This window comes from Trachinotus anak, unplaced genomic scaffold (genome assembly GCF_046630095.1).
Source record: "Trachinotus anak isolate AG129_WGS33_773 ecotype Australia unplaced genomic scaffold, CSIRO_AGI_Tana_v1 ptg000023l, whole genome shotgun sequence".
NCBI classification, from domain to species: domain Eukaryota; kingdom Metazoa; phylum Chordata; class Actinopteri; order Carangiformes; family Carangidae; genus Trachinotus; species Trachinotus anak.
The window spans coordinates 6,535,672-6,554,186 of NW_027273874.1; the positions used below are offsets into that span (position 1 = coordinate 6,535,672).

The window sequence follows — 18,515 nt, forward strand, 5'->3', positions numbered from 1 at the left end:
AGCTTTAGATGGGTAGTAATTGTGTGCCATCTCTATTATTTTACCCTACAATCTAGTAACTGTGGCTCAGACTTTACAGTGCGACTGCCTTACGTTATCCTATCTTTAGCTAATTTACAAAGAAGAGCAGTTGATATAAAGACCATTTGTGGTTAAATAAGCAATAAAACACAACAAGGAAATAATATGAGGCAAAGTTAGCATCCACAATAGAAAAGAAGATTTCCCTTAGCCTGCACTGCAATAGCATGATAGCATACATGAAACGTAGTTATTCAACTTTGGCAATAAATGAAGCAATTCACAATATTTATCAAAAACTGGCCGGATTGCTGATGCCAGTGCCTTCTCAGCAATGTGTGCTATTGTTTTAGCTTAGCTGGTGTCTACGGGTTAGCTTAAACTTTTTAGCTTCAGACTGCTAGCACTAATGCTAAGTTCACACAATTTCGGGAAAAGGGAAGGGAAAAAAGGGAAGAACGGGAAAAACACAGCTTTTTATGCCTTTCTGGAACGTTCTTGCATTACTCCAAGGTTGTTAAGTCTAGCGCTAACATCAGATAAACAGCCTCAATTAGCTTCTTCTGTAGTCGTTTTTGCTAAGTGAAACCAGATACATCCTGTAAAATTAACTGAATTGATTTTATTATTCCTAATATTGGATTTTATTTCAATGTGGGGGCCATTCTGTCAACATTTTGTTGAAATGGCCTGTGGTTCTTTTCACCAAGTGATAACTTAGCATGTCACTGTATCTCGTCATGAACACAGCTACCTTTTTAGCTTCTGGAAAGACTGCTCATTTGTTTTTGTTATGTTTCTAGTGTGATCTTAAGAGGTACGATAGCTTGAGTTAAAATATGTAGGTTATGACAGGAACAGCACTGTAAGAGTAGATAACGTGCTGGCTACATATCTAGCTAGCAAACGTTAGCCAGCCAGCAGAGCAAAACCAGACACTTTGAAATTGCTCTACAAAATGTAATTATTATTTCCCAGGCTGAGCAACAACGTCACTGAAAAGCAGCACTTTTCCTCAGAACCTGCTCCATGATCGCCACATTTTGGCCACTGTACTTTAAATTCTCTCTCATGAGGTGACAGGATTTGTTCTTTTGTGCTCTCATGACAGGCTGTGTCTTTCATGGTCTTGAATCAGGTGACAGGTTGTCTTCTTCTTATGTCTTGTAGCTGTCACAGCAGATGAGGAGAAACCCACTGTGAGGGTAGAGTAATACAGAGAACAATACAACCAACAATCCACAGGCTGGTCCTTTTATTTCCTACGGTCCTGCTGATGTCCAGTTTTGCGTGAATTCCTGCTGGTTTTAATGGTTCTGTATGATGCACCATTGCACTACAGCGGCGGTGCTGTGTTTTGGGTTTGTACCTGAATTCCTCGAGGCTTGATGATGACTCCTCACTGTGCTGATGTGCAGCGAGAGCAGTGAGAAATACTTAGCACACAGTTGCAGTAGCAGTGATGTCTCATAGGTATTACGGCAACTAAGGTAGTTAACACTCTCTCCCCCTCTCTCTCTTTGTCTCTCTAGATCATGCATTAACAGTAATTTGTGCCACATTTTCAGAAACTCCTGAGGCTTGTGTGAGTGTAGCACGTATTACCTAACGCTCACAAACACACACAGGCACACTCACCCACACTAGATCACATATTTAACTTTTTCAAGTCCCACATCTTCAAAAAAAACCATATTTGATTTAGTAACTGTGACGCTACAGTAGCTATTTATGTCCTTCAATCTATGGCAGTACACGTTTTGATAACTGACACACAAATCACAGACCTGCACAAAATTCCGAAGTCTCATGCTTAATGGCAAAAGGCAATTTATGTCACTTTTATTCCAATTATAAAATCAAGTTAGTTTCAAGAATGCGGTCTTGAGTAGTATGGAAGTACCACTGTCTTAATATTAATTGATATTTAAGATATATCTTATAAACATACATATAAACAACAGCTTTGATGTTTCTAACTGTGACTTTGGGGAGTTTGGCACCACCAATCGCACTTGGTTAGCACTTTTGACCAACTGCGTTAGCTTAGTAGCTAAAATCACATTAAAGCGCACCCTCAGGCATTTATTACAAATGAGTTAAATTAAAATTAATTGGATCTAAATATCCATCTAAAACAACTGAACAGCCACCACAGAAAAGTTATGTTGTAAAAGAAATCTTGTCCATCTTAAAATAACTCTCCCGACCACATCATCAGCTAACGCTGTTTTTGTGTAGCTGTAAGAAACCAGAAGTGCTTTTCTTTTACAAAGGCTGGAACGTTTTAATTTTTCAGTTCCTTGTTTGGGGACTTACTCCGCTCTGAGCGATCTTGAGAGTTTGTCCTTTTTTTTTTATTGAAGCCAGTATTTGAAAAGATGTTTTTTGTGCGCACTCAATCCCACATCACTTTTCTTCCACTGTAACATAACATCTGTCTGCAGCTTCTCATTTCTCATATTCTCCAAGTATATCTCAAAGGTTACAACTTGTATTCCAGATACCAAAATTATGGTGCTGAGTTTGAAAATTTTTTGGGAGTTTCACTCTCTAGTCCTAAACACAATATGTGATTTAATGTAATTTTTACATGGTATACAACTCATTTCAGCTCTTTAAACCATAAAGAACTAAGGTGATGAAATAACCAAACGTCCATAAAGTTTATGACGTAGCAATCTTCCCCATCTTTGAATAATTTGAATCAAGTATTTCAAAAACACAAATCAAATCTTAAAAACTAAGGTTGATTTAAGTTATCTGTAGGTCTTGAGGTACTATAATTGGCTTTAATTTTATGCCCATAATACTGTTTTTAATATATGTCAGTACATTTTTAGATGCTAACAACACCTAAAAGTTACTTTATGTTGGAAGATATTTTGCATACAGGACATATAGAAATACTCACAACACATAGAGTACAGTAGGTGAGTTTGTGCAGAGGTTTGTTTCCCTGCTTGAAATACTACAGCCTGAAAAATGTAAAAAAAAAAAAGGATTATAATCTGCTGGGTGAGCCTCCACTTCAAACTCAAGTTCCCTAATGGGATATTTGGCTCGCAGCGACACCCACCACACATTACGTGCATCCAGCAAACACAGACTAGCTTCAGAGAGAAACAATGCCAACACAAAAAGAGGCAGACATATTCAAAATGAATGTATTTAAGGCTCCAAATGAAATAAGTGGAATAGCATAGGCTCCATGGTGAGATTATAGTGTATGTCTATTCTAGAGTACGTTATAAATCATGCATGATCGCCTTAGTTCTCCTCTGTGCAGCTGATGCTAACTGACGTGCACTTCTGTATCATAAACAGTGGCTCTCTCTGGTGGGAGTCGATTGTGTGAAAGCAGCTTAGGAAGATGAAGCCGGTAGCTGGGAGGGTGAAATTGTGATTCCTTACAGTACGGTGGGTTTTGTGAGAGGAGACGGCAGCTTCAGAGCAAACAAGACGTGATAGTGCCGGTGGATTGGCTGCAGAATAGCCGACTGTATGTCCGTCTGAGTATTCTGTAAATTTGAACCGCTCAAATCAAGAGATTTTTCCACGCATTTCCCCTCGGAGATACTTCCCACACACATGTTGGAGTTGAGATTTATATTTTGTATGTGGTGTTTAGTTGAGCAGTAGTTGGTGCTTCAGTGTCACATAGTGTATTGTCTGCAGCAGGAACTTGACATTTCTGTCACAGGACAATCTGCCTCAACCAAAGGGCAGATCACCCTGGCTTTATTTTTGTCCTCTGTGTTCTGTGAAGCTGTAAAAGATCATTTAGTGTGGAAAAAAAACCTGAAGAAAAAATGAAATTGCACTGCATCCTCAGAGGCAAAGACCTACCTACTTCTGATCTGCTCCATTCTTCTTTAAAAATGATGTTTTAAATCTCATTATCTAAAGAAGTAAGTGAACTGCAGAGGTAGTTATTACTGTATCTGCTTTGGTCTGGAGGTCGATATGTTTTTAGAACTGTTTTACTTGCACAGTCTCATATGAATGCTGCTCGGAGCACAAACGAGAAAATCATTATTAAGTACTACATGCACATTGGTGCTCTGATGCTGCTTTTATTCTGGTTAGATGTTCGCATGAACCACAGAGAAACCTTGTTATTCATCATCACCTGTTTCTCAATATCTGCACGCGGGTAGTTTGATATCTCCACATCTCAGCCACTCATTTCTGAGTGACCTCAGCAGTTGAGGACGAACGCTGATTTTAGCACTCTGCTCAATTTAGCTTCTCCATCTCATCACTGGTTCTGATAAACAATTCATTCTCTTCATTATTCGTTCCCTTTACACCAGCGTGTCTATTGTTATCACAATTTTAGTTCTATGTCATTTGACTTGGCAGCCCTTTGCGACATTGGAAGAGAATGACCAGAAACATAGATAAGGTTTCCTGGTATATCAGGTATATCAGGGTTTCTCAAAGCTGGGATAAGGGCTTATTCAGGTGCAACACAAAACCAGCATGTAAAACACACTCTTTCTTTTTGTGTCATTTTAGCTTTTATTTGATAGATTCTATTGGAGAAATATAAAAACATTAAGAGATGTGGATTGTTTGCAACAAATCATTGTGGGATCATTTGAGTCCACTCTATACGATACTGTACGATAATTCCTACCCAGATTTTTATTCATATTGGACCACTATGCAGGACACAGTTTGTGTCTAATGCCAGAACAGAGAGTAATGGGGCATATAGCACATGTGCAAAAATGCTGGTATTTGGTTGTTTGGTTGATTTACACTTGATGCCCTGAGATCACATCCCATATCGAACCATGATTTTTTTTTTTTTTTTTTTTTTTTTTTTTTTGTATCGACGATGTTTAGATTTTCTTCATAAAGCATTTCAGCTACCAAACTTTCTTATAGGAAGATACATTTAAAAATAGTCTGCTGGTGTAATTTGTGTCTGCAGCTGAGCTGTGGTTTGCTGGGTTTTTTAGCACGTGCAAAGAAGAATAAAGTGAAGCTGTTGGCAATGGTCATGCAATTAAATCTGGTTACATTATTAAAGATAAAAAGCTGGATTTTCCAAAATCGCCCATTATAAACATTAAGTTTGGTGAGTGGGGATGAGTAATTCTTACCTCAGAATAAACCACAGACTGATGTTCTGTCTCTCACCTGTGGCGACCATCAGAACTAATAACGGTGCGTGTGATCTCTGCAGAAGTTTGCGTGCTTCTCGTCAGAGTCCTGCTGCTCGGGTGGGACAGCGGCGGCTGTCACGTTCGGGATTTCCTGTGTTTGTTAGTCATGTTTTATCAGCTGCTTGAAGTGTCAAATTATTTCATCAGCGATGATTCAAGGCGACGCCTCATTCATGTCGACGTTGAATGGCCATTTGCGATCACACGGGCTGATTTGTTTGGATTGTCTGTTTGTGTCAGAGGTTTGATAGTGACAGGGGCCGACATTTCCGTCCCTCCCTTTTTTTTCAGCCCTTTTCTCTTCTTCTCTTTACTCACATCACACAAACTCCCTCCTTCCTTCCTGCCTTCATTCCTCCGTTCTCCTCCCTCTAAATGTCATCCCTCTTTCCCTCCTCCTCCTACTCTTGTTCTTCTTTCTCTCCCTAATGCCACAATCCCTCTTTGTCTCTTTTTTCCTCTCATACCTCCCTGCCCTAATCCCTCCTTCTCCCCCTCTCTGTCTCCTCCCGTGACCGTCCCTCTCCTCTTCCCTCCTAATTAAGCGCTCCTTCTCTCTGTTTTCCATCCAAATCTGCAGTCTACCTCTCTCCCTGTCCATCCCTCCCTTGATTTCTCCCTAATCCCTCTTTCATTTTTTTCACCCTCTATCCCTCCCTCCTTCCCTCCTTCCTTCCTCGGTCCTTGTTCTCCCTGACAACACACTGGGTTATGTAATCTACGTCTCTGGGTATTAGTTATGCAAATTCATACATTTTTATTTACGTGATTTTTCCCTCTGTCTGTCTCTCTCTTTCTCCTCCCTCCATCCCTTATTTTCTCCTCCTTTACCCCCTCTTCATTCTCTTTCTGCACCTCTCATCTTCTTCTTTTCTTTCTATCTTCCTCCTCTCATTTGTTCCCTTTTCTCTCCACCTTCCTTTCATCTTTCACCTCCTCCCTCCACCATCCACCTTCATCTGTTTCTTTTCCCTATCATCCCCTTCTTCTTCCCTCTTTCCATGCTTCTCTTTTCCTTTTTCCTCCCTTTCTCTTCTCTATTTTTTCTCCCCCTTTTCCCTCCCACTTCACCCTCAATAATCTTATTTCCCTCCTTATTTCACTTCCTCTCTCCCCTCTCTTGCCCCCCTGCCTCCCCCCTTTTCTCCCTCCATCCATCACTTCCTCTCAACGTTTTTCCCTCCTCCCTCTCCTCTCTTTCCTCCCTCTTCCTCCAGCCACAAGCGGTCTAGAGGCTGAGGGCGGCAAGCGCGGCGGCAGCAGCAGCAGCAGCAGCCACGGCGACGGCATCCACAGCAGCGGCGGCGGCGGAGGAGGAGGCAGCAGCAGCAGCAGCGGCGGCGCGGCCCACTTCAGGTCTCCATGGCAACAGAGCGTGAACGTGTTCGGCTCGTGGAGCAGGCCGGAGTGTGTCGAGGAGCTGCACCAGCAGGCGCAGCTCAACCTCCAGAGCCTGCTGCAAGGTAAGGATGGATGGAGAGGAAGAGAAGGGGGATTGGATGGATGGAGTGTGTGTGTGTGTGTGTGTCTGTGTGTGTGTGTGGGTGTGTGTATGTGTATGTGTGTGTGGGCGAGTGTGTGTGCTGTGTTTCGAGTGGGTGGGAAAAGGCGTGGAGGGAGAAGAGGAGAGGGGTGGGAAAGTGTTTACATGTGTGTGTGGCGTTGGACTGCGTTTAGATGGGTGTGTATCGTCTGCTTTAAATGTGTGTGTGTGTGTGTGTGTGTGTGTGTTATCATGCAGATATACTGTGTGAGAGGGTGTGTGTGTTTTCCCTTGCTGTCTTGTGTTTATATTGTACTGTAGGGTGTGTGTTAGCTCATGGGAACACTGCTGATGGTGTGTGTTGGCTTCACCTTGCAGCGATGTTATTTAAGGTAGTATTTGTGATTTTGGTTATTATGGACACTGTTGATATATGTGATTGGGTGTGTGTGTGTGTGTGTATATTCCTGCAGTGTGTGTGTGTGTGTGTGTGTGTGTTTGTAGAAAGAGGAATTCATACAAACATGTTGACATTTGAGTTAGTAGTCAGTGGTTGTAACTCTGCCTTGTTTTTGTTTTTTAAGGTGGAATGCTGTCATTCTCATTTCAATATTAATATCTTGTTTACGGAAGATGCTGCTCTGTCTGTAGTATCCAACCTGTGTGTGTGTATATGCAAATTTGCACCCAAGGGAACGAAGGTTTCCATTTGTTCTCAGGTAGCACTGTTTCTCTCTGTTTTCCTTTCTCTCTCTCTCTTTCTCTCTCTCTCTTTCTCTCTCTCTCTGTCTTTCTCTGTGTGACTCATGCTGTCTTACTCTTTTCCTGGCCTTTCCATTAAAACAATCAGAGTGGGTTTTTAGCTGAATGAACAGGGGGGAGCTGAATGGGAGCATGACAACCTCGAACAAACACCCAAGAGAGGGAATAAAATAACAAATGAACATCTTAAAACATTACATTTTATGGTTTAGGTGTTTATGTGATATTGATTTTGAACATATATCTTTAAAGTTCCTTACCGGTCTTTGACACTTAGCTACTGATCTGTCTGTTTCTAATGAAGCTTTAAAAATCCATAACAAATATATAGTTTCACTAAAATATATCCTTCAAAAAAGGCTCCATAATTTCCTAAAACAGCTGGGCACCGTCGTTTTTAACAAACAGCACTCAAACAGGAGTAAACAGAGCATTTGTTGGGGACTACTTTCAGCTGCGGATGAATACACAAATGGTGCTGTAGTGAGTATTGACAGTTTTAGGTCAGTGCATGTGGGACTGAATCAAAAAAAAAAAAAAAAAAAAAAAATATATATATATATATATATATATATATATATATATATATATATATATATATATATATATATATATATAACAGTGGCTGTTGAGTGAATTCAATAAATTTGATTTTTTGATTTTACACAATGTGTAAAAAGTCTGTATTATGTCATTACAGTATACTCAATAGTCACAATAGTCCCATAAACTATGACTTATACCTACTGTAAATATTCATACTACATGCTAACATGCTCTGGCTAACCATTGGTGAATCTAGCAAAAACACTTACAAAAGGGATGGACTGACCAAAAAAAAAAAAAAAGCCTCTTCACACTAACCTGCAGTCACTGTATTTGTTGACAAGAAGCGATGGGTGTCAACTTAACAGCGTGCAGACTTTACTTTGACTGCCATTTCCTGTTAGGTAGCTAATGCTAGTTAGCCAGCCATCTGTAGCTATCATGCTGATTGCTTGTCAAGAGCCTCAAACAGTGGCCGCGGATGAATCAGTGAGCAGACGTTCACTTTCTGCGCCGTTGATGCTGAAACTAATTAGTTAAGTGGACATGCTCTATGTAAGTGAAACATCTGGTGAAGACAGTCCATGTCTCATTTGGATAACTTATGTTTTTTTTTTTTTTAAATGCACAACAATCACAGCCTTGCTACGTGTTCTAGTCTTTGAAAAAAAAGTCTCCCAGCCCTACTTTTCATAGGTTTTGTGGAGGGATACGATAAATCAGGCTTTGGCTGGGCTTGTTAGCAGGATCAGTTAATTGCTGGTTTTGATCCTTTCATGGGCTCATAGAAAAATATAAAATCTCACCAGCTTCGTTCTTTAATTCCCTTAAATCACTTCATCGACATCACTTGTTGATCGGAAGCAACGTTTTATATAAGACAGGACCGAACAACATGATGTAGCTGCTCAGGAGTTCACACTGTATTGATTGAGGAGATGTTTGAGTGTGCAGCTTATACAGTACAGCAAGTCGCCTCCTACATCTCTCTCTGTCTCTTCTCCCCTTTTCTCCACTGTTATGTCTTTATACAGTGTGTGTGTGTGTGTATTTATGTGTGTATTAAGCCAGTTATTGTCTCAGACACGGTGGCATCTTGTGTATGATGAAAATAAGATGGATGAATACAGTCGTGGGTGGACAACAGCAACGACTGTGTGTGTGTGTGTGTTAGAGAGATGTGTGTGTGGCCATTCATCTTTTCTGTCATCTGTGTTCATTTATGTCTCTTTGTGTTTATGCGTTCAATGCTGTGTGTGTGTGTGTGTGTGTGTGTGTGTGCTGTTGGGCCTCCTTCCCACTGAACAGTTTGTCCTTGTGTGTGTTCTGTATGTTTTCAGTTTGTATACCAGTGTCCACTTGTGCTGTGTGTGTATGTGTGTGTGTCTGTTTGGGTGTGTGTTATATAACACTGAAGCAACCAGCTGTACTCCCTCTCTCTGGCCATCCTCACCATCCCACTGGCCTCAGCGCGGTAAAATATTCATACTCCTTCCCGCTCCTCAACACTCTGCCCTCCATATTTATGAAGCTGGCTGTCGTCCTCCGGTGTTAGACGGAGCTTCTGCGATTTCTGTTGAGATGCGGCTCCCTGCAGCAGCGAGATTTGTGCGAGATTTATTTCGCTGTTGCTGCTAAGTGGGCAACAGTGAAATCCAGCCAGAGTTCGCTCTCGTCATCAGCACGCCATCGCAGGATGATTAGCATGCTGGGATCTCATATGATGGACTGTTGTGTCTCTTTCACCCCTGATTGGATTCCTCATGTGTGCAAATTTAAATATACTTTAAAGAGCAAATTTGATTTGATATGGAAATCTTCCATTTTAATTAAGTAATTACATTTTTCTAATCCTGATTTTGACATTTCAACATTCAACAACAAGTCCTCCAAGCTAAATGACAAAATATATTTTTTTTTCTTTTCACATTGCCTTTAAAAAAGAAAGGTCTCATATCATACAAAAATTATTATAAAGCAGGTCTAGGTTTTATATTAATACTATAAACGTATCAAAGCCTCAGTCCACAGAGAAATGCTCACAGCCTGTATTCAGAAACTGAGCCTTAAAACCAGCCGTCAGGACTTCTGGAACTTTGTGATGTCACAACTATACAGCTACATTTTGAGTCCCAGAGGATTTTTGCCAGCTCATGAATGGGTGGGAAGTGTGGTGTTGTTTTAAATAGTGGAAAAACAAAATGAGCTTTGAGAAACATTGGTCAAGAGTTACAGTTGGAGTCAAAAAGAAAATGTTTTAAACATATGGACATAACCATTAGCCTCGGTTAGCCAGTTAGCATTCTTTAACACTTTAACTCTTCTTTAACTTGTAGGGCTGAAACTTTTTAAAAATGTTCCTGGTTTCATATTATTAAGTAGAGTATTAATAGATTTATATACATCCTTATATTCAGCATCACACCCAATATGTTTAGAAACTTCTATTTTCTATGTTTTCTTATGAGATTTAATGTTAATGTTCATGTTCTTAGCTACACCAATATTTTATTAAGTGAAAGTGGATAATTTAATTTTGGTTGACAAATAAATCATAGGAAAAATATTTAAGCGCTGCCTTAAGCTTTATACCTTGCACCTACTAAGCTCAGTGATTTCCTCTACTGAAGACTAAATTTAGTTTTGTCCCAACATATTTTTACTTTTAATTAATAGCAACAATCTCATATTATCTGTCCACATCAACAGTCTGCAATATGACCAGTGTTTCCATTAAGATTTACAACAACGAGATCTGCAGAATTATCTCAAGTTTTTTTGGTTGCTGTGTTGAAATATTCATGTGCAGCTCTGTGGCAGTAATATATTATATATTTAAAGTTCAGCATTGTGCTCCACTGAAGGCAGATATATTGTATTTGCTACAGGTTGATAATAGGAAGATTTGCACATCACTTTTTTTTCGTTTGCACCTAACCGACACTGCTTCTCCTCTGCACTCGACCCTGCATATTTATAAAAGGTTTTCCCTCCTCTGCAGACAGATTCACTGTTTTGTTTTTTTTGGTAAGATATTCAACAGCAGCCAGATTTGCATTGTGTATTTTTTTTTCATGCACTTCATTAATCAACAGCAAAAATATTCATATTTTTCCTTCACGTTAAGAGTGAACTTTGTGTTTGAAGTGTAGCTGGTGTCATCCATTACATTCCAGTCAGAGACTGGCTATTTGCACATATTTGCTCTGTAATTTTACGACAATCCATTAAGCAGCGCTCAAATATTCATGCTTTACCACCACCTCAACACTCGACATATTTCAGTGACATTTATTCTAGTGTTGGCAACTGCGTTTTGTTCAAATTTGCACATATTTGCAGAGAAATTTCACTACAATCTTATGACACTTGTTTCAATCACACAGAGGATGTTTCCCACTAATGAACCACTGATTCACCACATGTTAGTGGCTCCAGTGTGAAGAGATAACAGCGAAGCATCTGGAAAAATTTGAGCTTCTTGCAAACTTATATTAGTGCTGCAAACAGTTGTTAACATGCACATTAATGTCCTAGTTTTGAAATGTATCATTATTTGATTTGGGATAAGACTTTGGGATATGATAGTGTCTGGGTTTCTTGATAAAACATCCGCGTGCTGTGTAGGAATATCTGTCCAATCAGATGTCTTCATTGGTTTAAATGAGGATATCTGAGAGCTACTTCGAAGGGTTTTTGAAAGGTATAAACACATTAACACTTTTTCTGGTCACACTGTAGCCAGAGCACCTGAGATAACGGCATGTGAATGCATGTTATCCATTACATAAATCCACATTTGAAAGAGAGAAGCTTGTTGTAGGTATTAATGTGATTTGTAGATACTCAACATGGCCAGAAGTGCTGTATGTGGTATGGGATTTTTTTTGAATATCTCATTTCAGAACCATGGGCGTTAATCTGCTGCTGTAACAGCATCAACTCCTCTGGTTTACAGGCTTTTCACCAGATTTTAGAACCTGGCTGCCGGGATTTACTCCCATTCAGCTACATGAGCATTAGTGAGGTCCGACACTGATGGTGGGTGGATAAGTTCTGGCTCATGGTCGGCGGTCCAGTCTAACCCAAAGATGGGTTTGAGGCCACAGACCAAACTGGGAAAACCATTTCTTTATGGACCTCATTGCATGTGTGCATGCAGGCATTGTCCTCTTTCCTCTTGCCAAGAAATTGGAACAAACTGTTGTTTAAAAAAAATATTGTAATATCTCCCTTCAGTGGAACTAATTAGTTTTTATGACTGGAGTTTCTCTGATACAAGCTAACACTTCAGACTGGAATATATATATATATATTGTAGATGTCAATGGTGTCAATAGTGTCTAGATCTGGATAAGACTTTGTTCTGTTTTCATTTCTTATTTCTTATTTTATTCAAGGCTGGAAATTAGACTGCAGCACCATCAAAAGTCTTCACCATATCCTTTAATAATTTTATTTGCACCTCTCTACAGTCAATGCGAGGTGCAGGATATAACCAACTGAACTTTAAAATGTCACACTAACCCTTTAATTGAAGGTCTGAGTCAATGGCAGCTCGGATGCAAACAATCCGATAAAGTTTCCCCCTCTGCACTAACTTGACCATAAAATGTCACAGCAGCCCTTTAATTGTGTCTGAGTCAATGCTTGCTGTGATGTATGCAGCCTGATGAGGTTTTGCCGTGGTCAATATACATTACTGAACAGGTGCAGCATTGACCGGGTGGAGAACGCTGATGCAGGAGAAACTGTCTAGTTTCCATTTTATAATCTAACAACATTTCATTCCAACATTCACCTTTTTGAAACTGTGACCTCAACTTTAATAAATTAATTGCCGTTGAATAATTGACATTATTAAAGATTTTAAAGCCTTTCTTGCAGCATCAGACAAACTTGATGTAGCTATGTAGTTCAGATTACTTGCTGTGGTAGACGGTTTTTAAAGGTCTCAATTACCCAAACCCTTTTAAATGCTATCATTCATTTTCTTCATGTGTTGATTTAAATGGACTGAAAACATTTCCTTATTAAGTTTCATTTCAATTTACTCAGTCCCCAATTAACTGTACTTGACAAATGCTATATATGTCATTTTAAACGCCGTTTACAATAATTTTATGCAAATGATTTGTTAACACAGTATTAAATTAAAGCAGGCGTTTAGCATTTTTGGACAGGTTTGGCTCAGGAACAGAAAAGCTCAGATGAGTCCTTGTTGTCACATTGAAATACAGCCAGTAGTACCTTTCAAAGTGAAGGGAGCCCTTTTTGGAGGATTTATAGATTGTTTGAACTTTTATTACTGAGTGACCTTTTATGTTCTAGTTGTCCGTTCGCTTCTGAACCACAAGATATTACCTTTCGCTTCAGTTTGGCTTACTCGCTTAGTCTTTTTTCTGTCTCTCTCTTTGTAGAGTTTATCGTTCGAGTGACATTGCTGTGAATCAGGCAAGACAAACTTGTCTGTCTTCCTTCTTTCCTCAGGGTTCTTTTAGAGAAGTTTTTCAAACACAGGCTGAAGGGTGACACGCTTAAATGCGACGATTCAGTGGCATTTGCATTTAAGCCAACCTGCCAAAACCTCAAACGAACCTGGTACTGATCAAACACAGGGTGACAGCGAGGTGACAGTGGCCTTAAGGTAAGAGGAGCAGACTCATGATGGAAAGTCACCAGACTGAATCTGTAGAAGGCTCAGAAAGCTTGACAAATGTGGTCAGGTTGTTCTTGAGCAAAGCACTTAACCTACAGCTGTCCTACTGGACGCTGTGACGGACTGTGGCACAACTGTTTTCCCAAACTGATAACAGGTTTGGAGCAATGTATTTATCAGAATTGAGGTAGCCAACCACATTGACTGTGTTGTGCAGGTTCTGGTCCATCTATGGTTATCAGATTTGGCAGGGTTTCACGGGTGCAGGACAATTCTGGCTGAGGTCCAGCTCCATTTAGCAGTATTTGAGGTAGCCAGTGGCCAGAGTTGGTCTCTGGACTTGGCCCAAGTGTAGTGTATACATTCTGGTTTGTCGTTCTTCATGTTTCTGAGGAAAAGGAGAAGGAGAGGAAGTCCACACAATGAATATTTAGTTTTGCCTGATGTGTTCACTTTGTCTTGCACATGTGCCCATCTTATGTCCTCGATCTTGGCCAAGGGAAAAAACTAACTTCAACAAAGGATCAAAAGGTAAGATTATTTGCTCAAGTCAGAACTATATGTACAGTTATGTTCTCACAAACCAGAGCTAAATGCAGTCCTCAACATCATTATTTCAAAATTTACAAATGTGTCCTGTTTCCTATTTTTTCCTACCCAGGTTCTCATGTTGATAATGACTTGGGACTGAAAAAAGGATAGGGAGTAAAAGTCACAGGATGAGGTAAAAGAACAAAAAAAAAAGTATGTTTCAATCTCTGATCTAAACCAATTAGGAGATGATGTTAAGATGTAAGGTTTTGTGGTTACCAAGAGATATCTGCAGTTCGCCAGGCTTGTAGAGCTGAATTTAAAAAAGGTCAGATTCTAGACTATAATTGTGCAGCTTCAACCATCGCCAGCATCTCTCTGGATAGATGCCATGGCAGATGGACAGGTTAAACATACCACTTACAAAGTGTCTTTAGTTCATGTTAATGAGTCAAAATCAAAAGTCCAACCAAAGAACACACTACAAAAGTGATTCCCCCTCATTAGAAACCGTTTTCACTCTGTGCACTTCTCTATAAAAAACATCAGGTAGTCATCCGCAAATACTCCTTGGATAGCTGACAAGCATTAGAGCCAAAAGTTGTGCCTGTACAGAGAGGACCTGATAATTGGATCAGAACGTTCCTTGCAGTTTCTCATGACCAACATAAAGTAGGCTGCAAACCGCCAAGTCTGTCCTTCTAGGTCACGACCATACACTTTCATGGTAGACACACACGCTCAAACAAACACTAGCCCCCATTTTCCCAGTAATGGATTGATCAATTGTGCATGTTAAATCACAAGGACGAAGACATGTCATGAATACTGGTGCGTGCACATCCGTGGCAGCGTGCGCGTAGTGTACACAGACAAACAAACGCTCCGGTTGCGGTGAAAGGGGGGTATTGTTCATTTCTGCCCCCCCCACCCCTCTTCGTCTTCCTGGAGGGGCAAAGAAAGGGTGACCCAAATTTGACACGACCCGGGCGCATATTGTCAAGGATGGTTGGGTTTATCTGTGAATGGGTGCACTGTACACTCACAAACACACTCACAAACACACACAAAGATCCTCATTTGTCCGTCCTGATACACATGTGAGTTGTTAAAAGTTATCTTATTTGCACAAATGCCCACATGTGAGTATACAAGAGAAGAATGTGCACTTTTGTCCACTCACAACACAAGCACACAAACACCTGAATGAGGGATACACTTGCGCACACACATAAACACACACAATACACAGGTTAGTGATGCATGAGTGCTTGGTCTGCTTGTCTGGAAAGAGGAAGGGGGTGGGGTATCTTTAACTGCTGCATGTGTGTGTGTGTGTGTGTGTGTGTGTGTGTGTGTGTGTGTGCATTAGTGGGAGTGACCGGCATACCTTTACACCCCGAACACCAATAGCTTCCCTCCTCCCCCCTCCCTCCATCCTGCCACCACAGTACCCTGCAGTCATGTAGCGGAGCTGCAGTCACTGGAGCCTGGCTGCTATCTGAAGCATGGATCTACAACTGTTTACCTTCCCTCTCTTTTCTGCTTTAGCGCTGCTGCTTGTTGGGCTCACCGTGCACAGGCCGTAGTGATCATTTCCAAACTTTTAACCCTTCAGTGTTTTTAAATTGCTACCAAGATGTCACTGAACTGTAACTTGGGAAGAATCCAGAGCCATTATGTAAGTAAAATTTGCAATTCACTGCAAGTCCTGCATGCAGAAGTAAAAGTTTAAGCAGCAGAACTGCTTCTGCTATGTTACTGGGTTATTCATAGGGATGCATTGCGGCATGAGTGTGTAAACATGTGTTGAATCGTTCCTTTAATTAACCAGAAGCCACTAAAAAAGTTATGCTGGAGGAGGATAGTCACAAACAAAAGGTTTTTCTTTCTTATCTGATTATTTTTAAAGTGCTCCATCTTACAAAGAGGCGCTTTAACTAACCCACCATTTATGCTGCTGGAACAAGTTAAGCAACACCCAACACTTTTAGATGTGAGATTAATCAGAAGCATGTTGGGTCCTATTTTTCTCTTCCAATCACCCACCTTTAGGTCCTGAGCCAACTCTGCCGGCATCTCCTCCCCTGTTAGTGCTGTTCGTTTCGACAGATTGGGCCTCATTGGCGCTATGTTGTGTGAATTCCCTCCCTCCTCCTCCTCCTCTTCCTCTTCTTCCATCCTCTTCTTTTCTCCACCTACCTTGTCTTTTTTGGTCTCTTCTTTAACTTTTTTTGTGTTTCTTGTGTGTCTTCTATCTTCTTTATCCACCTACATCTTCTTCTGGTCTTCTTCTTCTGCCTTTTCCTAATCAGTTTCTGCCTCTTACTGTGCCCCCTTCTTATTATTGCTGTGTCTGTTGATTTCTCTGCATTTTCTCTCCTCACTTTTCAACAGCTATACCTCTTTACCTTCTACTGTGCCTCTAATGCTATTTTTCTTCATCTGTCTCTTTATTCAACTTAGCCTCTTGATTTCTTTTTCCCCTCATTTTATATGCACCCTTTTCATCACCCCTCTTATTATTTCCCCTTCTTCTGCATCTCTTTAATGAGCCCTTGCTGCTTTTTCTTTGTCTGCTTCCTGAAAACTTTTTTTCCTCCCATTCCCATCCCCTACTTCCTCCTCTGCCTCATCTTCACCCACCTATGCCTCTTCTTCATGCTCTTCTCCTATGTCCTTTTCCTCCTCTGCGTCATACTTGTGTTTTCTAATCAGCTTCTCTTTCACCTCTCGCATCTCTTCCTCCTCTTCCTTATCCGTCTGTTTACCCCCTGTGTCTTCGGACTCTTGCTGACGCCTCACTTCTTTGGGGCCTGCTGCAGAGTCTGGATGAGACGAGTTTTGGCTTCTGCTCACTGTTTACTATCCGGCTGATCCTGCTGTTTTTGCATGCAGCAGTCAGGCAGTTTTTAATCAATTATTTTGAACACTGCAAAATAGACAGTTCTCTATCACGAGCACCGGGTGTGTATAATATGCCTCTATGAATACAAATAGCCAGGGAAGCAAGCGCTTACAAAGTGAAACATCTAACAGTTTCCCAAGGAATTGGCAAATGCGGCGAACAAACAAAGTTCTCAGTTCATCCTGTCATCATTAATATTTATGTTCAAAACTTCAGTTTCAACTAGAGAGAATGTGATGCACACATATTTGCATTCTGGCAAGAAGAGAGAGGATAGATCCCACCTTCACACAATTAATTTGAAATATCACAACAAAGAAGAAGACGCCATTAAATCAGCCGTTGCTAATGCTAGTTAAAGGTCCCATATCTTACACTTTACCTGTGATTTATTTGAAGTGTTATGTTGTAGCGATATCCATAAGAAGATATAATTGTGGTTTTAAGAACCAAAAACCGTCTCAGTGTAGTTTTTTATCTCTTCTCTCAGGCTTCTCTGGAGCTCTCAGGTCAGTGAGTCATTCAGAAGAGAGATTCTGAGCCTGTCTTCTGATTGGCTGATTGTTTTCTGAGTGACTAAATCAAAAGCAGATTTCAGGTAAACACTCAGAGAAACCAAATCCTGCAAGGTTGGATGGTGGGTCCAGGTGGGCAGGGCTTGGGACATGGCTGAGAGCAGTGACTGCTTTGTTGTGACATCACAAAGTTACAGAAGTCCTGACGGCTGGTTTTAAGGCTCAGTTTCTGAATACAGGCTGTGTGCATTTCTCTGTGGACTGAGGCTTTGATACTTTCACAGTATTAATATAGAACCTAGACCTGCTTTATAATCAAAATAGACATGGACATCTACCTTTATATATGGGACCTTTAAGTCATCATATGAAAAGGCCTGATTTCTCACTAAAACACGAACAGGTAATAAATGAGTTTAAGTCATTTATAAACATAAGTAATAATCCATAAAGTTTGTAGCTGTAATACATTTTTAATAACTGAATTTTGGTTAGAGATGGTTGGTGTGTTGAACTGATGGAGGAGGATAAAGAAGCAGAATATTTTTCACAACCTGGCAACCCAGACGTTTGTATCAAAGGGTCAAAAGAAATAGTAAACAATTTATTGCCCATTGATAAATTAAATTAAGGAGTTATAACCTACAAACCACTAATTGGTGACTTATTAGAAAATGGAATAGCATTTAGCAATAAAAGCATGGCAGCTGCAGCACAGCAGCCACTGTGAGTCACGATGCAGCAGCGTTACACTAACTGTTTTTGAGTTAGCAGAGTTTGCATGATACTCATTGGGATTAATGAGAAAGTCCTTGTGTGGGAGCTTTAATTCCAACGAGATTAAATTGGTTTGAGTTTGCACAGGAATGCTAGCCTCGGGCTGAGAGCGGGCAGGTTGCTTAGTCAGATCCTC

At 40.4% G+C, this 18,515-nt stretch overlaps 1 protein-coding gene across 3 annotated transcripts in view; it reads left to right on the forward strand.

Annotated features, from left to right (window-relative positions):
• nhsl2 (NHS-like 2) overlaps nt 1-18,515 on the forward strand; it is a 131,253-nt gene that overhangs the window by 85,972 nt on the left and 26,766 nt on the right. For all 3 annotated transcript variants that reach the window (XM_071458942.1, XM_071458939.1, XM_071458940.1), the window contains exon 2: nt 6,416-6,661. In XM_071458942.1, the coding sequence (XP_071315043.1) occupies nt 6,416-6,661 (246 nt within the window). The remainder of the gene's footprint in view (nt 1-6,415; nt 6,662-18,515) is intronic.